Consider the following 24,871-nt stretch of genomic DNA (forward strand, 5'->3'; position numbering starts at 1 on the left):
GCCAGGCCAGGCAAAGGAGGGGTGGGCAGAGTGGGGTCAGCCAGCTGACGCGGGCCTGTTCCGCCACACCCACTGATTTTCCTCATTCCAAGTTTCTGAAATACCCACAATGTCTGTTCCTCCCCCCAACAACTGCTCTGCCACCTTTTTGATTTTAAGCACCTGCAGCCTGGTTCCTTCTCGGGACAAGTGGAGCAGACTGTATCTTTTGTGCAGCTCCCTCTTGTTCCAAAAAGCATCCCAGTGCCTAACAAACTTGAACCCTTCCCCCCTACACCATTGTCTCATTGAGACTCCTGATCTGTGCCTATCTCTCCGGCCCTGCACGTGGAACAGGTAGCACTTCCGAGAAGGCTACCTTGGAGGTCCTGGCCTTGAGTTTCCTGCCTAGCAGCCTAAATTTTTCCTCCAGGACCTCACGACTGCATTTCCCCACATCGTTGGTGCCAACATGTCCCACGACCACTGGCTCCTCCCCAGCACTATCTACCAGCCTATCTAGAACACACGTAATGTCCGCTACCTTCGCACCAGGCAGGCAAGTCACCATAGAGTCAGTATGCGGGTTCACCACCCAGCTACCTGCCTTAGGATCGAATCACCAACTACCAAGAGCCCCCCTCCCTCCCTGCCAAGGGATGGTTCCTTGGTGCGAAAGGATACCCGTTCACCAGCTGAAGAAGAGGTCCCTTCCCCTTTTCCGCAGCACGGTGCCCTGTTTCCCCTCGACCCTCATGCTCCCTGACAGCGGCGGGGCTGCTATATTCAGAGTTGGACATATCTAACAAGTCCCCGAGAGTCTTCTCCATGCGCCTGATTGTCTCTGCTTCTCCAGGTCTGCCACCTTGGCTTCAAGGGAGCAAACTCATTCCCTGAGAATCAGGAGCTCCTTGCACTGGACACACAACCAAGACTTCTATCCAGTGGGCAGATAGTCATACGTGTGACACTCCGTGCAAAACACTGGATAGCCCCCAACCCCCTGCTGGCATTCTGGCTTCATAATTGCTTTTAAAATAATAATCCATCTTTTAAAACCCTTTGTATTGATGTGGCTCTCCTTGTAGAAGTCTACTTACCTTACTGGCTCTTCCTGGACTTCTTACAGATCCCCTAAGCTAAAAGCCCCTAGGCCAAGAGCCCTTTGGCTCGCACCCCTTGGCTCGTGCCTCTGGCAAGGTGCTGCGTTAAATAAAAGCTGTGCTATGCCTATAGCATACTGGATCTGCTTCAAGGTGCTGGTTCTTACCTTTAAAGCCCTTTATGGCCAGGGACCTGCATACCTGAGGGACCGCCTCTCCCCATATATACCCCAGAGAGCACTGCGATCAGGGACCCAAAGCGGGCTGGCCCTCCTGACCATTAAGGAGGCCAGGCTGGTAACAATTAGAGTCAGGGCATTCTCGGTGGCGGCTCCACTCTGGTGGAACGAGCTCCCAGAGGAGACCAGGGCCCTGCGGAACCTTCTACATTTCTGCAGGGCCTGTAAAACGGAGCTCTTCCGCCAGGCTTTTGGAGCCGCCACCACCATCACGACCACCGTTGCTATTACTAATAACAATTGACATCTTACCACCATGACCTAGGTGGTATACAGCAGGTGTGCCTTAGCAGAAAATGGGATCGTTGGAGTTGTATTGAAAGTACCACTCTTGCGTCCCCTTCTAAGCTTTTTTTCTCTGTGGAAGGGAACTCAAAAGGCAATTAAATGCCCTCTGAGCTGTCTTTTTCCAGGTCCCATGATCCCCCCCCCCCATTCTACAGTGGAAGAGAGGGAAGCCCGAGGGCAAGCCAAGCTGTGACTGCCAGCCCACTGTACCAACAGGCCTGTGGACTGTACCACTGTGTATAAGGATATAGTATTTATTGCCATATATATTGTCCTACTATGTAATTTCTACATTGTTTAAAATTCCATGTTAATACTTTTGCTGTTTCAGTTCTGTTTTCCAATTCTGCTTGCTTTCATTTTTCTGCAATAACCAGGGCTCTAGTCGGGGGGGAGCTCTCAGGTACGGAGCTCCGGAAGAGAACCTCTAGGGGGCGGGGCGGTCACGTGGTGAAGCCCCGCCCCCTTCTTTACCCCGCCCTCTGCTTCGATCCTCATTCCGTTTGGGAATGAGGATGAAGCAGGAGGGTAAGTAGCCGGGCCTTCTGACACACTTCCGGTGATGTCAGGGGGTGTGGCCTTCTGTCACTTCCGGTGATGTCAGGGGGCGTGGCATATGCAAATAAGTTATGCTAATGAGTTATGCTAATGAGCTCCGGCAGCTCTTTTTCTACAACAAGACCCCTGGCAATAACTATTGCATTGCTTATTGGATTTGCTGTTCTGATAATCCTGTGCAGCCTCTGCCTTGAGTCTCAGTGAGAAAGGCAGACTATAAATAAGTGAAAAGTAATAACAATTTTTTAAAGTAGGTGTGTGCCAGAGTGGACATTTTGAGGGGTACAGGAGCCACTTTCTTATGAGAGGTGTTCCCTTTAATCTCTCTCCATGCTGGGGAGAAAGGTGTCCCTCAAAAGTGTTGGAAACGTTTGTCTTCCTTGGCCACTCCAAGGAACACATACAAAAAAGTCAGTCTGGAGTATCTTTTAGGTGATCTTTATTGACAATAAAGGGAGTCGAACAAAGGCCAGCTCAACTCAACATTCCAAACAACCTCCATTTACCATCTCTTCCCTGCCGGCTCCTCCCTGTCCTGTTCACCTTGGCTGGGTAATGAGGACTTACACTCTTTCAGTTCTGCCTACAACACACAATAAAGCATACAACTCCTTGACATGACCCACCCCCTCCTTGAACATACAATGTCTATGCATTAAAATTAGTTTTTTAAGCAAACGGTGGGACAGATAATATTCCTGAGTTTATTAGGCATGCGTGGTTGATTAGGGTCTTTTACCCTTTTCCGTTGAGGGTGGTGTAAAAATCACATGAATTCATGAGGATCCGTTTAGATCCGACTTTTACCCTTTTCCGTTGATTAGCATCTGTGTAAATCAAGGCTATTCCTTGCAGTCCACATTTTTTCACACAGTCCTCCCATCCTATCTCCAGGTTTTGGTTACAGGCAAACTCATAATTCAGCCATTGTCCACACAGTGACAATTGCTTTAGCTCACTTTAACTATTCACGTCCCTCAAAAGGAAGAAAGTTGATTCACTTGAAATGTAGTGCTGGAGGAGAGTTTTACTAATCCTGTGGATCAACAGGAAGACATACAAATGGGTTCTAGATCAAACCAAGCCTGAACTCTCCCTAGAAGTCGAAAAGACCAAACTGAGGCTACGTTAGGTACTTTGATCACATTATGAGAAGGCAAGCCTCATCGGAAAAGTTGAAAGCAGCAGGGGAAAAGTAGAAGGCAGCAGGAAAAGAGGAAGACCCAACATGAGATGGATTGACTCTATCAAGGCCCTGAGTTTGCAGTTAACCATAGGACGTTCGGAAGGACTAATTCACAAGGTCGCCATAAGTAGGAAACGACTTGACAGCACTCCCCCTGTCCCTGTCATCTAAAATCTCAGAATGTGAAAGAAGCGAGAGAAGCCGCCTTTTTTGCCACACACCGAGGCCACCAACTGCAAAAGGCACCAACGCCTCTCTCTAACCCCCCTGGAGAGGGGAGGTGTCTTTTCCACTCCCTTGTTCCCGCCTCCTCCATCCGGGTCACTCCTTCATAGAGGTGCCAAGAAGCCAGAGAATGAGAGAGACAGACTGCCGCATGCGCACACGCACCAGCCTGTCCAGGGAAGTGCTCGCACGGGGGTGGGGGAGGTGGTGTCGAATTCGCCGCTCCGTCAAGACAGGCAAAGTCGGGGAGGGGGGGGGGCGTGTCGCTCCGCGGGCTCCTCGTCAGAGGAGGAGGTGGCGTTAATATTCTCATCCGTAGCTGCTCTTGTGGTGCTTTGGGAGGCTCCGTCCCCCCCCCCCTTCGACATCTATGAGATTAATTGAATTTGTGAGGGGAACAGCGGCGCAGATCTGATTCTCAGGAGAAGGACGCGGTGAGTGAGAAAGAGCCAGTTTCGGTGTGAGGAAAATGTTACAGCCGCTCCCTCAATTGCTGTCACTTAAAGATCTTTCAGAGATAGAAGCAGATATCTGTGAAGGTTTTTCCCCCAGTTCAGACACATCCACTGTTATGTAAATAGAGACTCTATGGACAGGGGCAGTCTACCTCTTAAAGCTGGATGCTGAGAATGTTTGTTTATACTCCATATTTACTTATACCCAGTGGGGGCCCAAAGCAGTGTTACAATGGCAGGAAAATGTTACAGCCGCTCCCTCAATTGCTGTCACTTAAAGATCTTTCAGAGATAGAAGCAGGTATATGTGAAGGTTTTTTTTCCAGTTCAGACACATCCACTGTTATGTAAATAGAGACTCTATGGACAGGGGCAGTCTACCTCTTAAAGCTGGATGCTGAGAATGTTTGTTTATACTCCATATTTACTTATACCCAGTGGGGGCCCAAAGCAGTGTTACAATGGCAGGAAAATGTTACAGCCGCTCCCTCAATTGCTGTCACTTAAAGATCTTTCAGAGATAGAAGCAGATATCTGTGAAGGTTTTTCCCCCAGTTCAGACACATCCACTGTTATGTAAATAGAGACTCTATGGACAGGGGCAGTCTACCTCTTAAAGCTGGATGCTGAGAATGTTTATTTATACTCCATATTTACTTATACCCAGTGGGGACCCAAAGCAGCTTATGTCATAGGTCTCCCATCCACTGTTTTATCCTGTTAGCAATAACCCTGTGTGGTAAATTGGGCTGAGAAAGAGAGACTAGCCTAGGGTCGCCCAGTGACCTGCCATGGCAGACTGGGGATTTGGGCCTGGGTCTCCCAGATTTTACTCCAGCATTCTAACTGCTAGACTACATTGGCTCTCCATACCAGTGGGAGGTAGATCATTACCACATATATGAAGAGTCAAGGATGGCCACCTGCCTTCATGCTCTGGTTAGGAGTTTCTCAAAGGGGTGGTACTGTGATTGAATGCTTTCCATGCAGAAGGCTCAACAGTTAGTTTCTGGCATTTGAACTTGAAAGGGTCAGGAGCAGGTAAGGCCTGGGACCCTGGAGAGTTCCTGCCAGCCAGAGCAGGCAATACTGACCTTGGTAGAACAATAGGCAGGCTCAGTATAAGGCATCTTTATGTGTTCAAAGGCCATCTGGTTGGCTGCTGTTGGCAACAGGGTGCTGGGATAGGTGAACATAAAACAGTTGTCTTCTATTGAGTGCATCTAGCTCAACCTTGTTTACTCTCTTTGGCAGCAACTGTTGAGAGAGCCAGTATGTGTTGGACAAGGGTTTGGAAGACCCAGGTTCAAATCCCCACTCTGTTGTGGAAGCTTGCTGGCTGACATTGAGCCAATCATACACTCGCAGTCTAACCCACCTCATGGGGTTGCTGTGAGAGTAAAACAGAGGAGAGGAGAATGATGTAGGCCGCTATGGGTCTGTATTGGGGAGGAAGGTGGAGTATAAACAAAATGAGTAAATAAACTCTCCAGGATCAGAAACGAGGAAAGTCTTTTCTATTACCTTCTACCTGAGATCCTTTACCTTAACATGCTGGGGATTGCACATGAGACCTATTGCATCTAAGGGCGCTGCTCCAGACTGTCCCTCTCCTTCAAAGATGATATAATTTGTGTGTGTGTGTGCACAGATGCTGTTATCTCTGTGAATCCTTTCCCCTCATGCACCCCCTGTCAAATCCCATAATTGCTCCATTGAGCTTTTGCAAGGGAACTTGTCTCCCCGCCCTCACCAATTAGTGTTAGTTGTTTGTTGCCCCCACAGATCCAGGACCTCTTGTTATCTTCCCTGGATTCTCCTACCCCCATCCCTGCAGGGGTGTATTACCTGCACCCATTCTCCTTTTACTGATTTTGGCTTGCCAGTGTCCAGCTCCTTACTTTTTGCTTCTTAAAAGAATGTGTTCGCAATGCCTCTAACTTATTGCTGCTTCCTTCCCTGCCTGTCCCCAGTTTCTGCTTTGTGTTGTCATCATTCTTTATGGGTTTCTCTGCTGTTAGTTTTACAAGGAATCTCCTTTGCTTTTCTCCTCTGCTCAGCTTACTTCCCTGTTTTAAGATATATGGTCTCTCCATGCCTCACCTTTTTTCTGTAGCATTTCTGTTCCCTTACATTTGTATCCTTGGTATTCATTATTACTTCTTTCTAAACATATTCTTTGTTGAGCTAGTCAGTCTATATAATTTGCAGTCAAAGATGGAGAAGTTCTATACAGTCAGTAAAAACAAGACCTGGAGCTGACTTTGGCTCAGATCATGAGCTACTCATTGCAAAATTCAGACTTAAATTGAAGAAAGTTAGGAAGACCACTAGGCCATTCAGGTTTGACCTAGATCACATCCCTGATGAATATACAGTGGAGGTGAAGAATAGATTCAAGGGTCTAGATTTGATAGACAGAGTTCCTGAAGAACTATGGAGAGAGATTCGTGACATTGTACAGGAGGCATCCCAAAGAAAAAGAAATGCAAGAAAGCAAAGTGGCTGTCTGATGAGGCTTTACAAATAGCAGAGGAAAGAAGGAAAGCAAAAGGCAAAGGTGAAAAGGAAAGATTTACCCAACTGAATACAGATTTTCAGAGAACAGCAAGGAGAGATAAGGAGGCTTTCCTTAATGAACAATGCAAAGTAATAGAGGAAAACAACAGAAAGGGAAGGACTAGAGATCTCTTCAAGAAAATTGGAGAAATCAAGGGAATGTTCCATGCAAAGCTGGCCACGATAAAGGGCAAAAATGGTAAGGACCTAACAGAAGCAAAATAGATTAGGAAAGGATGGCAAGAATACACAGAAGAACTATACAAGAAGGACCTCAATGTCCTTGACAACTTTTGTTGTTGTTGTTCAGTCGCACAGTTGAGTCCGACTCTTCGTGACCTCATGGACCATGCCAGGCCTTCCAGTCTTCCGCCATCCTTTGAAGTTTGCTCAACTTCATGTTCTTTGCATCTATGACACTGTCAACCATCTCATCCTTTGCCGTCCCCGTCTTCTTTGACCTTCAATCTTTCCCAGCATCAGGGTCTTCTCCAGTGAGTGCTCCCTTCTCATTTGGTGGCCAAAGTATTTGAGCTTCAGTTTCACTACGACAGTGTAATCACTGACCTCGAGCCAGACATCCTGGAATGTGAAGTCAAATGGGCCTTAGAAAGGATTACTAACAACAAAGCTAGCGGAGGTGATGGTATCCCAGCTGGGCTATTCAAAGTCTTAAAAGATTATGCTGTTAAAGTGCTGCACTCAATCTGCCAGCAATTTGGAAAACACAACAATGGCTACAGGATTGGAACAGGTCAGTTTACATTTCAATCCCAAAGAAGGGCAATGCCAAGGAATGTTCAAACTATCACACAATTGCACTCATTTCACACGGTAGCAAGGTCATGCTCAAGATCCTACAAACTAGGCTTCAGCAGTACATGGATAGAGAACTGCCAGAAGTACAGGCTGGGTTTCGAAGAGGGAGAGGAACTAGAGATCAAATTGCTAACGTTCGCTGGATTATGGAGAAAGCAAGGGAGTACCAGAAAAACATCTACTTCTGCTTCATTTACTATGCTAAAGCCTTTCATTGTGTGGATCACAACAAACTATGGCAAGTCCTTAAAGAGATGGGAGTACCAGACCACCTCACATGTCTCTTGAGAAACCTGTATAAGGGTCAAGAAGTGACTGTGAGAACCAGATATGGAACAACTGATTGGTTTAGCATCGGAAAAGGAGTACAACAAGGATGTATATTGTCCCCTTGCTTATTTAATTTATATGCAGAGTACATCATGCGAAATGCTGGCCTGGATGAATCACAAGCTGAAATTAAGATTGCCGGGGAAAAGATCAACAACTTCAGACATGCAGATGATACCACTCTAATGGCAGAAAGTGAAGAGGACCTAAAATCATGGCACTCTGCCCCATCACTTCTTGGCAAATAGAAGGGGAAGTCATGGACGGCTTCAAAAGGGAATTAGATAAGCATATGGAGCAGAGGTCCATCAGTGGGTATTAGCCACAAGGTATAGATAGGGGCTCTGGGGCAAGTGATGCTTTGTCTTCTTGGTGCTTGGAGGGGGTCAACAGTGGGAGGGCTTCTAATGTCCTGGCCCCACTGGTGGACCTCCTGATGGCATTGGTATTTCTGGCCACTGTGTGACACAGAGTGTTGGACTGCATGGGCCTTTGGCCTGATCCAACATTGGTGTCTCTTATGTTTTTATGTTCTTATGTCATGGAAGCAGTGACAGACTTCACGTTCCTGGGATCCAAGATCACTGCAGACGGTGTGCCAGAGACTTGATTATCCCTTCTGTTGTGACAGAGTTGGAGGTCCCAGTGCAGCGGTTACCTGAGCCCCTGATTTTCACCCAGATGGACGGGTCCACTATGTGTGAGCCCTGTAACTACCAGACTGTGCCAGTCATCATGGGGACAGGGTCTCACTGGGAAACCTGAGCGTTCGTTGTAAACCCCATGGCCTGGTTTTCCATGGTGCTAGGAAGCCTGTGGCTTAGAGCCCATGACCCTTATATCCAATGGAGTGAGGGGGCTGTCATCTTTGTAGCTTCTGGCTGTAAATCCCACATCTGGCTATCGGAGTTGGGGTATGAGCCTCCGGATGGTCCAGTCCGTGCCTGCTTGGCTAAGGAGGAAATAAACTCCATCCCTGCAGAGTACCGGGACTTGGCCATGGTGTTCAAGGAGGAGGAGGCTGATTAACTTCCCCCCCACCATAATACTGACTGTGCCATTGAGATTTTACTGGGGCACAAACTGCCCAAAGGAAAGTTGTACTCTGTGAGCCCGGCGGAGAAGGAAGAGTTAAGGAAGTTCATCGACAAAAACTTGGTGCGGGGTTTTATCCACCCCGCCTCCTGCCAGTTCGCTGCTCCTGTTCTATTCAGAAAGAAAAAAGATGGGGGGCTCTGTTTGTGCATCGACTACTGGGGCTTGAATGCGGTGTCAGCCTCGAATGCTTACCACTTACCCTTGATCAAAGACCTACTGGCGGAGTGTGCAGTGGAAGGACTTTGATCCCTCACATAATGAATGGGTTGAATGTGATGTTCGTGCTCCTATACTATTGCGCGCCTTCCATACCATGTATCCTGACAAACCTGGTGGGCAGGGGTTTTTGGAGGGGCAGAATGTCAGTTACACTGCCATAGTGAGGGAGGGAGGGAGTCTGATGGGTGAACATCTTACTGTCCAGGAATGTTAGCTTTCTCTTTGCTCGCTGGCCCTTATCTGGTTTCCTGACCTTGATGCTTCATGCTCTCTCCTTCCCTGGGAACCTGTAGTCGTTTCTTTGTGCACGTAAGGCTAGCACCTCTGATTGGCCTAACTCCATCAGAAGACCTCACTTTAAACGTAGTATATCTTTTCCCCTCCCGCCTGGTGGGTTAGCTTTTGCACAGGATGTATGTACAGATGACCTGCTACTACTGAACTCAATAAACCTGATCCTTCTAAGGAATGTTGTTGAGCCTGAGTGCTGTGGGACTCTGACACTTGCCTTGCCACATCTTTTGCTTGCTGAAATTCTGGGACTCTATTAAACCATCAGGTTTGTAGTCTCATTTTGGATTCCTTTTAACAGCTGGGAACTGTAGGCTAGCAGATGAGGAAACCCCATTCAACCCATTGAGTGATACCCCTGCAGGTCCCTCTCTGGAACTACAGCTCAATTAAACCTTATGGGGGAACATTTTAAACAAATAACCACAGCCATCTTACAAACACAGGTAACTGCCATTTTGTGACACCTACCAACAGCCACTGAGGGGACAGTTAGTCCCACACAGGAAAAGCGTCTTAGTCAAGAGAGAAAGCCGTTTGCCAGTAATTCTGACAGGGCACAGTGGCTGAACGGGGAGTGGGCGGGGAAGTGGAGCAGACCCAGCACCCGACCAATGGCACATGGGTACTCTTGAGTGGCAGCTGATGGGCCAGTGGCTGAGGGAGAGCATGGAATCTTGCCACCCCAAAACAGGAGTATTATATAGGAGAGAAATGTTGGCTGCTGTGGCTTATGAGGATTTAAATATCTATTGACTTTTCATGCTATAAAAGCAGATAAATATGTATGACACTTAGTCCATGGAAACCCAAATTTGCTGACCGTTACTGAAAGTTATTTAACAGGGCTTCTGTAAATGTCTTTTTTTATGCTAATAATACCCAGCTTCACTGTAAAGGATTTTCTTTACTGAATAGGTGAACACTTATATGTTACAGCAGTGTATATTGTCATCCTCTGGCAGCTTTAAATCTTTCCATTTAGTATTAAAATTTCTGTAATGCCATATTCACATTTTAAGGGACAAGTAGTTTTTAAATAGCAAGTATATTAATAAAAGAAATGTATTTTAAAGACATTTTGTAACACTTTGCTACCAAAGTGCTCAAGATTCTTTACAAAATAAACAGTCTCACATCCTAAAAATGGTGGACTCCATCAAGCCCTAAAATATAACAACAAATTCCAAAATTATTAAGAAATATACAGCAGCAGGTAAAACAGCCATAATTAATGTAATCCAACAGCAGGGAACAAAATGGAGAGAACATAATAAATCTATTTTAAAAATAAATAAATACCAGACAGCACTCAATAAAATAAAACCAGCTTTGTCTAGTGCCAAAAAAGGGGGTGACAGTGCTAAAGGCAAGAAAAGGGGAAAGATTTTCAAAGTCAAGGGGCAGCTACCGAAAAGGCTCTGTCTCCCCCACCCCAGCCACTCAGTTCAGAAGGTGGGGAGAAAATGACATGAAGGAGAGCCTGAGATGCAAGTGCAGTGTAAAGGCAGATTGTCCAGGCCTTTAAGTATCCAGGTTCTAGGTTTTGTGGGGCTTTATGGGCTAAAACTAGCACCTTGAATTGGGACTGATAGTGAACAGTCAGGCAATTAAGATCTTTTAATACTGAAATGATATGCAGCTTATAGTCCACACCAGCTAGCTGTTCTGCTGCTGCATCCTGTGCCATTTGAAACTTCCACAGCTTTGGCACACCTACACAGAGCACTTTACACTAATAAGCCTGTTGGTGACAAGAGCGTGGATCATTGTGACTAGGACACAGTTATCACAGCTCCTAGGATCTAGGAGATGCCATCTTGAGTCTCACTAGGATAATCTATGCAGTCCATGCACACAATCTTTATTTATTATTTATTAAATTTTATTTGTAAAACTGCCCTTCCCTGTGAGACAGGGCTCAGGGCAGTGTAGATCAGTATAAAAACATATATGTATATGTAGTAAAATTATATTTAGATCCATTCTATGATACGGCAAAAGATAACCTATACCCAGTGGGTTGGTGACGGAACTGCTAAAAAATATGCCACTGCCTCGTGGGGGGGGAGCAGTAGAAACAGTGGGGGGGAGCAGTTGGATGGAATGTCATCACTGTCCTCAACCAAATGCCTGGCAGAATATCTCTGCCTTGCATGCCCTGTGGAACTGCCTTAAGTCCCATAGGGCATGGATGTTATTCGGCAGAGAGTTCCACCAGGTTGGGGTAGGGTTGCCTGGTCTTGGTTGGAATATAACTGGAGACTTTGGGGGTGGATCCAGGAGAGGGCGGGGTTTGGGGAGGGGAGGGGCCTCAGCATGGTACAATGCCATAGAGTCCACCCTTCAAAGCAGCCATTTTCTCCAGGGGAGCTGATCTCTGTCAGCTGGAGATCAGTTGTAAAAGCGGGAGATGATCCCCAGGCCCCACCTGGAGGCTGGCAACCGGATGTCTCTAGTGCTGGGCACCACGAGCAAGTTCTTGTCTTATACTCTTATTTCCCTCCAGCTACCTGAGTTGTGCAGTGTATTCATTTCTCAGATTTTCTTGTACCTACCAATCAAATAGCATGGCCATCTAGTTGCTATCTCATGGATTTTTTGCCTGGTTCTGAACTGCATGTTCATTTTTGTATGTGTACTTACAAGTGGTGTAGTGTTTAGACTGGTGGCCTAGGCTAATTTAAAATTAGTTATATAGATTGTTCTTTTTCAGCTAACTTAAAACTGATTTGATTTAAAACAACCCACCCTACAGAAGAGGGAAGTGATTGCTTTTTATGAGCCTGTGATTAAGACATAATTAATGTCAAATGTTCTGCTGTGACATAGTATGTCAGAGTGGCCCTTGTTCTGCTCTCAAGCCATATCTGATTTTTTGTCAAGAAAATAATGGTAATGCCGAAATCCCCCATCCTAAAAGCAGTAAGCAGCCATGAATGGTATCAGCTACGTATTTACCTGCTTTACCTCCACCTCTGTCCCTCGTGGAGTTCCTCCCTCTTAGGGGAGAAAATGTTCTGCTGTTTTACTTAATTTGTATGGTTTCTCCTCAGCTGTTTTGCAGCCTTGTTCCTTGTTTCTGAATCTAGGTGCATCGCTCCTGTGCTCTTAGGTTGCTTCTCTGTCTCCTGTATATGACCTCTTCTGTCCATTGTGGTTTGCAGTCTCTCCTGAGTGCTAACATTAGCTGGGGCAAAGTTCAGAGTACTTACGGTGGTGGGTTGGGTTCCATAATGCTCCCTTCCTGTTGCTGCTTTGATTTTCAGATAACTTTCAAAGGAGATAACAGCATAAGTATTTTAAATAGCATTTATTTATTTCACCTGTTCATAAGCCACATTCTGGCCCTTAGGGATAAAGTACTGATTGGTTTATGATGATTATCATTCGTAGCCTAACAGATTATTCTTTGCATTTGAAATCTTGAACTAAGAGTGGCCCTGTGGTGCTGGCAAAAGGCAATTCACACAGGTATTTATTTCTTGCACATAATGAATAATCTTTAAAAACAGAAGTAAAGGGAAAATTTTGGTAAATCTGCATCTTGCCATACCTTTTCTTTTTCTTTTGGTCTCCTCTAGAAAAGCTGTTGTCACAAACCTTGAAATACAGAGAAAGGAAAGTTGGTTTGAGTGGGCAATGATTAGAGAGACGATGAAGGCCTGGAGTGACAGCCAGTTGGACCTTTACAGCAGTGACCTAGAAGAAGAGGAAGAGATGATTTTTGGAGAAAATGGAGATGACTTGGAAGAGATGATGGACTTAAGTGACCTGCCTACCTCACTTTTTGCTTGTAGTGTTCATGACGCAGTATTTGAAGTTCAAGAACAAAAGGTAAGGAGATATGCAAAGAAATAGGGAGATATGTTAATTGATAAATGTTGCTATGAAAATCAAGATGTTGCTATGTGGCTTAAAGTGATGAATGGCCTTGGTTAAAATATATTTAAAAAGTCCAGTGGTACATTACAGACTAACAAAGTTTATTTCAACATGAGCTTTCATGAATCAGAGCTTACCTGAGTTCTAGGGCTGCCAAATGCAGCCGGGGGGCGGGGATTCCCCCGCTTCGGACCTCCAATTACCGGCGCGCCGGAATTGGGGCCCGGGGGAAACCCCACCCCCACGTGCGCGTCACCCGGAAGTGACGTCGCACGCTGGGGGCGGGGCCACGCGATTTGAGGGGAAAGCAAAGAGTTTTCCCCTCAAATGGCAGCCATTTGAGGGGAAAACTCTTTGTTTTCCCCTCAAATCGCGTGGCCTCGCCCCCAGCGTGCGACGTCACTTCCGGGTGACGCGCCAGTGCCCTTGGTATTTTTCAGGTATATTTTGGCATCTCAAAAGTATCCGGGATTTTTCAGGGGGGGGGAAAATCCCAGATATTTTCAGGAACCGGGAAGACTGGGAAACATCTGAGTGTCTGGGAAACTGCTCCCTGCCTATCAGCTGCCCCCCCTTCTTCTGCAGTCCATTTAAACCAAGCTGGTTTAAAGGGACTGCAGAAAAGATCGGGGAAACAGCTGAGAGGCAGGAGCCGACACTAGGCTGTGTTTTGTGGCTTTGCCAATCTTGGGTTGGTTCCCCCTCACACACACCATTTATTTTCATTTTGGGTCTATTGGACTTGAAAAAATTCAAGATTAAAAAAAAAAATCCTAGATCCAAATACTTTGCTGGTATTGGTATCTCAAATTTTCAGAAATCCTGATTTTTTCCCCAGTCCAATAGACTCGAAATGAGAAAAAACCCTGCACACCCTAGTTCTGAGTGCTCACTGGTCTTCTATTTTATTTCGCTATAATAGACTAACACAGCTACCCCTCTGCAGTTCTTTGCAATGCCTAATAATGATGCTTTGTTCAATTCTGCAGTCAATGTTATAAGGTTGCATATCAGTTTGCATAGCTTAAATATCATCATGTTACATGTTAATTTGCTGTTAAGTTCCTGTCCACAAGTTTGAACCTTACCTACCATTCCAGTATATTTGGAAAAAGTGTGCCTTGCATATGAAAGCTCACACCTTGAATAAACCTTTGTTGGTTTATTCGACTCTAAATTTGTTCTACTGCTTCAGACCAACATGGCCGACCACCTGGATTGAATGTTATAAGGCGTCATTCGCCATACCACTGTAAAGATGGCTCCACACAGGACTGGGATGTAAACATCTTTGCTTCTCTGTTCATTGAGAATGTTCTTCTCTGGTCACTGTAGGTACTTAAAGCTTGCAGTTTGCAAGTGCTGAAGTTTCACATAAACAAACGGTCCTTCCCTTTAGTAAGAGGAAGTGCTGAAGTTGAGAGCTTCCACTCAGTAAAATTGTATTCTGTCCCCTGTCTTGTTTCCCATTTTTTTTTATTCCAGTAGAGAGGAAATAAAATACCACTATTACTTTTCATTGTCATGACAATCACAACAAGCTACGTAGATCATGCGTAGGTAGGCATGTTTCCATGACAGCTATATGTAAGGCTGAATGTGTTTTCTAAAGGAACTTTGATTCTAATTTTTATAATATGTATTGCTGACAAAACGTGTCTTATTTTCTGCTTGTATCAAGTTCTATGTGAAACATGAGGCATTTAATAGGGATTATTAGATAAAACTTAGTATACTAATTGATACGATAGTATTTATACATTTTGTACTCTGTTTAGTGGTATGCCCCCCCATGCCACCCTTGGTCACGACATGCAGACACTTTGTTCCCATAGTCTGTAATTCTGATTGCTTTGAAGTCCATCAGTGTGGTGGGCACTAGGTGAGGCCCAATAACTCTTTAAACAAACAGAAAGGGCTCCAAATAGATTGGACTAAAAACAGTTTACAGGTACCATTCAGATATTGTTCCAAAACTGAAAATAATCTGGGATTACACAATTCAAAATTATTATTCAAGTGACTCTTTTCCAGTTATTATTAGATGAGCTAACAGGACGTATGAGTATTAGATTCATACCAGTGTTTCACATTTCTGCAATATGTCAGGTGGTGTTCAGCCATATTTTAACTATTAATTTTTTATTGTTTAGCCAAAATAGCTGCTACTAATGAATTCATGAACGACAGATTTCACCTTCTGTCTTCATGTCACCATCCTTGTAATGCTGCTATTTGGTTTCTTGTAGAATTGCCTCTAGTGAGTTCAAATATCAGTTTTAATACGATATGAGGAACTGTTCTGTGCCCACCACCCCATATAAGAAGAGAAGCGTGATGGATGAGGGGAAGATAAAGAGAATGTATAGTAGTAGGATTGTAGTAGGAATTGGGGAAGAAGTTGAAAGAGGGATTTATTATGCTTCTAGATTAGAAGAAATTAACAGAGAGCAGGGAGTTCTCTGTGGTTTGAGACGCAAGACCCAAAGAGGTGGACTTTGAGACTGCTGTAGTGGGTTGGATACTTATGATTCAGTGGGATGGTATATTGCTTCACTATGGAGGTTTTGCTCAAATTTGGTACTCAAACTGAGACACTTTTTTGGTGTGGGTCCTTTTGGAACATCCATGTGACAACCCCTGATCATCCCCTGTCCAGGTTTTCCTCAACTTTCTTCTGTTCCCTTTAAAAACTGGCTTGATAGGGTCTTTTGGGGACAGAACACAGTCAGAATGTTTCTGTGTGCCACATTTTTGCAGGTCCCACCTATGTCTGAACCATATTCCTTACCTCAAACCAGTCCCTCTGTGGGGGAAACTGCTGTGTGGATGCTCCATTGCTGCTGCAAAGGAGAGCTCCATGGAGAATTGTCACTGGGTGGCAGCAACCTCAGTTGGGATCTAGGGAAAAGGCTTTTAGGACTGAATTAGATCAGATTTGGAGATCTATGTCTGGACTTCCCCATCCCTTTAAATTTGTATTAATAGTACTTGTGGTCTCACATACACCTTCTGTTAATAATAATTTTGAGAGCTCCAGTCTCGCCTTCAACCAAGAGGTCTGGGAATGGGGAGAGTATGTGGACTGAGTGCTGTAACCCTTGGTTCACTTTATTTTGTATTTGTTGTATATTTATTAGTATCGTAATATTTTCAGGGCTCACAGAACTGAGTGTGATAAAATCCCCTTAACCAGGGCTATTTTGGGGCAGGAACTCCCCGGAACGGTGTTCCAGCTGGCTTCCAAGCCCGCCCTGCCCACGCCCCTCCCCATCCATGCTCCTCCCTGCCCCCATAGAAGAAGCGGCAGCAAGCATGTAGAGCACGTGCACTCGCCACTGCTCCACCGCACCTCCCCGCCTCAAAGACTCTCAGGCAAGGTAACTGTTGGGGGAGGAAGGCGGGCAGTGGGTAGGCCCTGGGCGTCCTCCTTCTCCTCCGGGGCCGTGCCGTTAAGGGCCAGCGCCATCGATGGAGGCAGGTGGGTGGTGGGTGGGGGTGGGAAGGCCCTGGAGCCCTCTGCGCAGCCCAGCGGCCTGCCACGGCCGTCGACGGAGATGGGCAGGGGGTGGGCTCGAGGAGTGGGTGCTGGGCTTCTTGCTGTTGCCCAGCCACACGTTGAGTTTTAGGCGGGGGGGGGGGGCCACAGCTCTCTCAGAGTCGGAGTTCTTCTTCAGACTTTGTTGTTGTTCTGCTGCCGTCAGGGCTTGGGGTCCGTGTGTGCGTGGGAGGAGACAGCGCTGGGCGCGTGGTTCAACTTCTCCCTGGCCCCTTGGCTGCCGTAGCAAGACCTCTGCTGTTGTTAGGGCTTGGGGTCCACGTGTCTGTATGTGTGAGAGAGAGCGTGCAAATGGGGCGGCGGGGGGGGGGGGGGGGAGCGCGCTGGGCACATGGTTCAGCTTCTCCCTGGCCCCTTGGCTGCTGTGGCAAGATCCTTTTCCTGGTCAGTCACTGCCCATTCAGACCCCATTTAAACTTAGGATTTTTTGAACCAATGTGCCTCACTACATTTATTCAAGAAAAAGAAAACAGAATAAATGGATAATTGCCAAAGACAAAGAAGAGCAACAGAGGTGATGGGACCGTCTTTGCTGGAGACCTCGTAAGAGAGTGGCCCTGTCACCCAGACGACCTTGGCTGGGATCCATGCGGGACCCAATGCGTAGTTCCGTGCATACATGGGATCCCCTGGGAAGAACCCTCGTGGGGCCTCCTGTTCTTTGGGGGCTGTGCCGTGTTCTGGTGGAGGCGGTCCAACTGTGTTGTGAGACACCGTCCCATGAGGAGTTCGGCTGGACTGCGGCTGGTCGTGGTGTCGGGAGTTGTGCGCTGGCTGAATAGGAAGGCGGCTAGCTTGTAGTCCCAGTCCCCATGGTCCATGTGGTGCAGGGACTCTTTCGTGGTTCTGACCATGCGCTCTGCCTGGCCGTTCGTTGCAGGGTGGAATGGGGCAGATCATATGTGCCTTATGCCATAATATTGCACAAACTCTTGAAACTCAGTGGAGGTGAAGGCCGTGCCATGGTCAGTTACCAGGGAGTATGGAATACCCTGGGAGCTGAAGATCCGCCACATTGCACGAATGGCCGAGTGGGATGAAGTGGAGGGAACCGGTCCTACCTCCAGCCACTTAGTGTAAGCATCTACTAATATAAAGAAGATCTGACCCTGAAACGGCCCCGCAGAATTTTATTATTTATTTATTTATTTTATTTATCATTCGATTTCTAGGCCGCCCTCCCCGCAAGTGGGCTCAGAGTGGCTAACATCAGGGCACGGATGCCAAATACATAAAAACAAGATAAAAACACACAAATTACAATATTTACAAAATAAAGTGCTTCAAGATGGTCGCAGGTGATAGTCTTCAATTTAAAGATGGTATCCGGAGGATATTCAGTCAGATCTCAACTCAGTGGTATCCACATGCCATAGTGCTGCAGTTTGATCGTCACAGGGCCACTCCCATACCCTGCTGCTTCCAAACTTGGTGGTGGTAGTGGCGGCTCCTACTCTGGGGCTGGGGCTGGGACTGGGACTACAAGCCTGGCGGGAAAGCTCCCTCTTGCAGGCCCTGCGGAACTGTGCAAGGTCCCGCAGGGCCCTGATCTCCTCCGGGAGCTCATTCCACCAGGTAGGAGCCGCCACCGAGCAGGCCTTGGCCCTAGTGACAGCAAGCCTGGTTTCCTTGGGGCCTGGGGTCACCAGCAGATGTTGCGTCCCTGACCGTAGTGCCCTTCAGGGTATATATGGGGAAAGGCGGTCCCTCAGGTATGTCGGACCTTGGCCACATAGGGCTTTAAAGGTAAGAGACAGCTCTTTGAAGCGAATCCGGTACGCTATTGGCAGCCAGTGCAGCGCTTTCAGCACAGGTTGGATGTGCTCCCACCTAGGGAGATGCATCAGAAGCCTGGCTGCAGCATTCTACACTAGCTGCAGCTTCCAGATTTGCAAGAAAGGCAGCCCCACATAGAGTGTGTTACAGTAGTCTAGCCTCAAGGTGACCGTTGCATGGATCACTGTGGCCAGGTCATCGCAGTCGAGGAAAGGAACCAACTGCCGAGCCAGCCTAAGATGGTAAAAGGCTGACCTGGCAGTGGCTGCCACCTGGGCCTCCATAGTTAAAGAGTAGTTCAGGAGCACTCCCAATCTCCTAACCTCCGACCCTGGCACCAACGGCGCCCCATCGAAGGTCGGGAGAGGGATCCCTAACTCCAGGCCAGTGTGACGTAGGTCCAGGACCTCTGTTTTTGCCGGGTTTCGCTTCAGCCAGCTCAGCCTGAGCCAGCCAGCCACAGCTTGCAATGCCCAGTATAGATCTTCTGGGGTGGAGTCCACCCAGCTGCCCAGCATATTGATGACACCTAAGCCCACACCTCCGGGCAATCTGGGCAAGGGGGCGCATATAGATATTAAACAACATTGGGGAAAGGACCGCCCCCTGAGGCACCCCGCATTCGAGCGGGTGTTTCCGGGACTGCTGTTCTCCTAGCACCACCCTTTGTCCCCGACCCTGGAGAAAAGAGGTGAGCCATTGAAGGGCAAGTCCCTGTATCCCCACGTCGGCAAGGTGGCAGGTCAGCAACTGGTGGCAGACCACGTTGAACGCAGCCGACAGATCTAACAACCACAGTGCCGCCACGCCGCCTTGATCCAGATGTCTCCGGAGGTCATCAGTCAAGGCGACCAGCGCAGTCTCCGTTCAAATCCAAATGTAGTTGTGCCCATGGCTTGTGAGAGGACTCCCATGGCCGCACCAGGGCTTTCGGAGACTCCAGTTGTGACTCCTGACATTTCTGGCATCGCTTCACCTTGTCGTCAATTTTACTGTCCAACCCTGGTCACCACACATAGCACCGGGCTAAGGCTTTCATCCTGACGATCTCTGGGTGGTTCTTGTGCAGGGCAGTGAGTACTCACTTTTGCAGAGGTGTGAGGATCACCACGCAGCTGCCCCACAGCAGGCAGCCCTTGTGGGAGGACAGCTCGTCCCTGCGAGATGAGAATGCAATGAACTCTGGTCCCACCTGGCCCACGGGCCACCCCCTCCCCACCCAGTCTAAGACCCAGGAGAGGATGCAATCCCAGGCAATGTGGCGTGACACATCCACCACCAGGACCGGGCGATCGGGCAGGGACTCCAACAAGGCGATGTGGTGAACCGGAGCCTGGTCGGGATCGGAGGACGGCAACGGGAGGTGGCTCAGAGCATCGGCGTGGCCCATCACTTTACTGGGGTGGTGTAAGAGCGAGTAGTGGTACCCCACCAGGAAGACTGACCAGTGGAGCACTCTGGGAGACAGCATTTGCGGGGTCTGGCGGTCCGGGGCGAGTAGGCCCAAGAGGAGCTTTTGGTCCGTTACGACCGTAAAGGGCCGGCCATACAGGTAATTGTGAATTTTTTTCATGCTGTCAACTATCGCTAGGGCCTCTTTATCTATTTGCACGTAGTTGTGCTCTGCTGCAGATAAGGTACAAGAGTAGTAGGCAATAGGAACCTCGCGGCCATTGGCCAACCTGTGCCTCATGACCACTCCCAACCCCGTAAGGTGAAGCATCGCAAGCCAACACCAGGGCTCGTCGAAGTGGGCGAGGACCACATTGGAGGATAACAGTTCCTTTACCACCCGGAAGGCAGCGGTGTGTTTGGGACCCCAGACCCAGGGAGCATGCTTATCAAGGAGGTGGTGAAGCTGCTCCGCCACGGTGGCCTTGTGTAAAAATTTAAGAGACCTAAGAAGGCTTGCAGTTCCGCCTTGGAAGAGGGCGTAGGTGCATGAGATGCTCGTATCTTGTCTTCCATGGTGTGGATTCTCTGGGCATCCATGGCAAACCCCAAGAATTCCCCACGTGGCACCCCCAGGAGGCATTTTTCTCACTTCACCTTCAGGCCGGTGGTGATGAAGTGCTGGAGCATCGTCTGAAGCTGGGCTGCAAAGGTCACGGAGTCGGGAGCCACGATTAGAACGTCATTAAAAAACGGCTGGACTCCTGCCACCGAACACCCCCGAAAATTCATCGCAGACTGAGGTAAAGTTCTGCGGCCGTACGTGATTCACGCCCGTCACTCCAAAACCCAGCAGACCGAACCATAAGAGTTCAATTAGGCTCATGAGCCTCCCTTCCACCAGCAGCAATTTTAAGAGTCCGTAAAAGTCTTTGTACTGCACCCTGAACTTGCCCCACTCCTTGATGGCCTCTGGGTTCTTTTGAAAGTCCTGCAGTGTCAGGCTCCGTGGCTGCAGAAGGAGCCCCCCCCCCCCCCGAGGGCAGAGTTTCTGCAGGGTTTCTGCCAAGATTATAGAGAAGGACGAACCCGTGTCCAATTCCATTTTACGGGGGGGGGCCCCCTCTATTAACACCGTAACATGCATTTTGTTGGGGGCATCAGGGGGCAACTTCATTACCTGGTGCTGCTGGTGGTTGATGGTTAGGTATGCAGATCCGTTGCCTCATGGTGGGTGGACGTCTTCCATCGGGTCCCTCGGGATCAGCAGGCGTGGCCGATGTGTCCTTGTTTGCCACAGGACTGGCAAACGGCATCACAAAAATGGCAGGCCCTCCGTTCGTGTGCTTCTCTGCAGCTGGCACAGGATGCCTGGGTGACTGGCTTCTCGGGATGCGTGGTTGCTGATGCCGGTGGTCGTGGATTCCGACAAGCAGGGTGGCGTACTTGCAAGATTTCCTCCTTGGCCGAGGCGTTGGAGGCTGGAGATGCGCTTGTGGTGTGGACCGCACGGCTGCGGTGCTCGTGATGCAATTTCTCATAAACCGTGGCTTCCCTTAGGGCCTTGTCCAGGGTCAGGTCGTCATGGCTAGCAAGCTTGTGGCGTAGCTTGGGCTCCTGGAGGCCCACAATGAACTGGTTCATCAGTGTGTCACTGAGGCTGGGGAATTCACAGTGGGTGGCCGCATGGCGAAGGCCCGCCAGGAAGTTGGTTGCAGTTTCATCGGAGCCCTGGAGGCGCGCAAAGAAGTCTAAGCGCTGTGCCATTTTGGTCAGCTTTGGTGCGAAGTGATCAGTGAGTGGCTTCTCTAGCTCTGCAAAGGTGGCCTCTTTCAGAGATTTTGGGGCTAGCAGATCTTTCAGTAGCCTGAGCGTCTTGATCCCGCATGATCTGAGCATTAGGGATTTCTTCTTACCCTCGTCTGTGATGTCATGTAAGTTGACATAGTACTCCAGTTGCTCGATCCACATTTCCCACTGCTCAGGATGCGCAGCATTGAATTCGGAGAGGTTACCCAGAGCGGCAGCCATGACTTGGGCGGCAGCATGTGGATGAGTGTTGCCTGGAGTGGTGCGGGGCGCGGTGCTGGACCTGGGGGCAGCGATGCGGGGCGCGGAGTCCTGGTGGTCGGAGCGTGGTGCGGTGCTCGTGTCAGCATTGGAGTCCGGCTCGCTCATCAGGATCCAATCCTTGTCGCCAGTATAAAGTACTGAGACTGATGCATATCGTTGTGATTTCAGCTCATACTTTATTAGTAAAATGAGAACTTGAGATATTTGCGGGACCTGAAGGTCCACTTATATTTCCAATCAAACCACACCCAACAACACACACCCATTCCCGTGATAGGCTATATACAATACTACTTTCCCGCATTGGTTCCCTTTAGGATCCGGACTGGCCGATTGGCGAGTCCTAGGATCCTCTGCTTCTATTGTTATTGGATGCGAAGCTCAGCTTGCCCACCCGGCCACATGTGAGCTCGACCGCATGTGCAGTCTCGCTTGGTACACAACAGAAACCCTTCTCCTTATTTGTCCTGCCTTCTGCAGAGAGCTCATTTTGCTTTCTAGTCAAGCCCTGTGTAGTTGTTTCTGGCTCAGCAAGTGAAGAGACAGCAGCAGGAAATCATCCTGGGATGGATTCACTGTAAAATACCTGGTCTGATTATTTTGATTTTATTTCCTCTAATCCTTATTATCTCATTTCAGTAATTGCCTAATATGTTATCTGATAATCCTGACTTATTCAACTGGCCGCTTGCAAGTGTTTGTTTCCTGGTGTTCTGAAAAACATGGTGACTTAACACAATCACACCTCTCCTGCACAAGGTCATCTCAAATAAATTTGACCATCAGCAGTATAATACTGTATGCAGCTTTCTTTTTCTCTAGTTGCAAGCATTTGTCTCAAATTACAATTCCTAGTGGGGGTTTGTGGGGGTTTGTGTTAGAGTACTAAGGCATAAATGGGGTTAATAGAGAGAAAGAAAGTGCTTTATTTTGGCAGGAAGTAGCCCCAGGCATCTACTGATGACAGCTTACTTGCCTTAGTTGTTACTGCAAGGACAGTTACAGGTGTATTTTCTGGATTCTAGAGCTTTAAAACAAACACTAGAGAATGTCCTTTCACTTCATCCTTTTTTTTAACTTGTTTGTAACTCGATGTAATGGAGCTGCGGTGGCTCAGGTGGTTAAGACGCTGAACTGCAGGCTGTGGAAAATCGGTAGTTCAGCAGTTCGAGACCCGGGTGCTGCATGATGGAGTGAGCTCCCATCTCTAGTTCCAGCTCCTGCCAACCTAGCAGTTCGAAAGCAAGGAATTGCAAGTAGATAAATAGGGACCACTTCGGTGGGAAGGTAACAGCGTTCCGTGCGCCTTGGTGGTTAGTCATGCTGGTCACATGACCACGGAAACGTCTTCGGACAGCGCTGGCTCTTCGGCTTTGAAACGGAGATGAGCACCGCAACCCTAGAGTCGGATTTGACTGGCTTTCGAGCAAGGGAACCTTTACCTTTACCTTTCCTAACTCGATGTAATATGTTCCTTTTAGGTTTTCTTTTCATTGCTGTTGCAAAACCTGCATAGTGAATAGACTATGCATGACTGGCGGCATGCTGTTGCGAATCAGATACACGTATAATTTTAAAAGCAGCTTACTTAATAGTCTTTGGGTAGTAGCTGCAAGAAGGTGGGGAGGAAATGACACAAGTAAATTTGGTCGGGGGCAAACATTAGTTCAACCCTTTCCTTTAAAAGGTAAATTAGCCTATTCCCTAGATTTAAAGTGCATATTTTCATTGAGGTGTGTTGTAGATGTTGGAGGTAGTGTTTCACTTGATAGGCAGTTTTGATGAAGTCTTGTATAATTCCATGTTGCTTATTCAAAAAGCAGTTAGAAATGAGTTATCCAGATTACAAAATTTAACATGCCAAGAACTTTCTGGACTGAATTGAATTTCATTGGCTTTCAGGGCTTTCTCATGCTAAGATCTGTCTGTTTTCTTTTAGTTATTTTGTGTTTTCCCCCTATATCTTGTTTTTATGATTTCCAAACACATATTGGGACATTTGTAATCTATCAGTGGTTTCTTCTATGCTGGAATATCACCAAATCTCAAAGATTAGAGGAGCCTCGGTGAGGCTGGATTATGCTTTCCTGGAATACACTCCAGCCACCTAATGATGCAGCTGCTTAAGCATGTTGCAAAGGGAAGGCTCAGTATAAACACTGTAGTTCATGGTTCAGAACTCACCAGCATTCCATGTCTCCAAAATAACGAGCTTAAGTTTGGCTCAGGGCAAAAGGATGCATGCATAGCCTACTGAGCAGGATCATAGTGATTCTGAGGCTCCAGGTAAAACTTGACAGTGGAACCTCGAAATCACTGGGTGCTGGGGAGACTGCATCCCCTCTGCTGTACAGCTGATTGCTCCTAGCTGCTGCTTGAGTGAAGCTGATCCCGCCAAGATTCCAGAGCTTCTGGAGTTAAGGTGGCAGCTTCCAACTGTAGGGTGGTGGTGGGAATCCCACCGCTTTACAGTTGATTGTGCTGCTTGAGTCTCAGCTGTAGGGCAGTGTGGGGCGTAGTCGCCATGGTTTCAGCAGGGCAGTCTAGGACCCTCAGCATGAGATCTAGGATGGCTGCCCTGTACTTGAAGTTAAATTACATGGTACGTGTAGCTGCATGTTACGTGGGAGTTCTGGGATTAGATCAGAAATGTGTGCAGCTATAGCACATGGCCTGTACGAGAAGCTACACACAAGCTGCCAGTGGAAAATTATGGAACAGAGAGTGCCTGCATTCAGGAAAGGATTGTGTTGCCTGTAAAATCCTGACTTTTACAAGGCTTGGGAGCAAGTGGGTGTCGCTCCTACCATTGCTGTAGGAGGATCCTAGATTACAAC

The 24,871-nt window shown here is 47.7% G+C and overlaps 1 protein-coding gene across 1 annotated transcript in view; it reads left to right on the top strand.

Annotated features, from left to right (window-relative positions):
* Nucleotides 1–3,882: 3,882 nt before the first annotated feature.
* RCAN3 (RCAN family member 3) overlaps nt 3,883–24,871 on the top strand; it is a 31,152-nt gene continuing 10,163 nt past the window's right edge. Inside the window, exons 1-2 of the mRNA XM_015424855.1 lie at nt 3,883–4,012; nt 12,934–13,186. Of these exons, the coding sequence (XP_015280341.1) occupies nt 12,992–13,186 (195 nt within the window). The 5' untranslated portion in view covers nt 3,883–4,012; nt 12,934–12,991. The remainder of the gene's footprint in view (nt 4,013–12,933; nt 13,187–24,871) is intronic.

This window comes from Gekko japonicus, unplaced genomic scaffold (genome assembly GCF_001447785.1).
Source record: "Gekko japonicus isolate JY-2015 unplaced genomic scaffold, Gekko_japonicus_V1.1 scaffold1176, whole genome shotgun sequence".
Classification (NCBI taxonomy): domain Eukaryota; kingdom Metazoa; phylum Chordata; class Lepidosauria; order Squamata; family Gekkonidae; genus Gekko; species Gekko japonicus.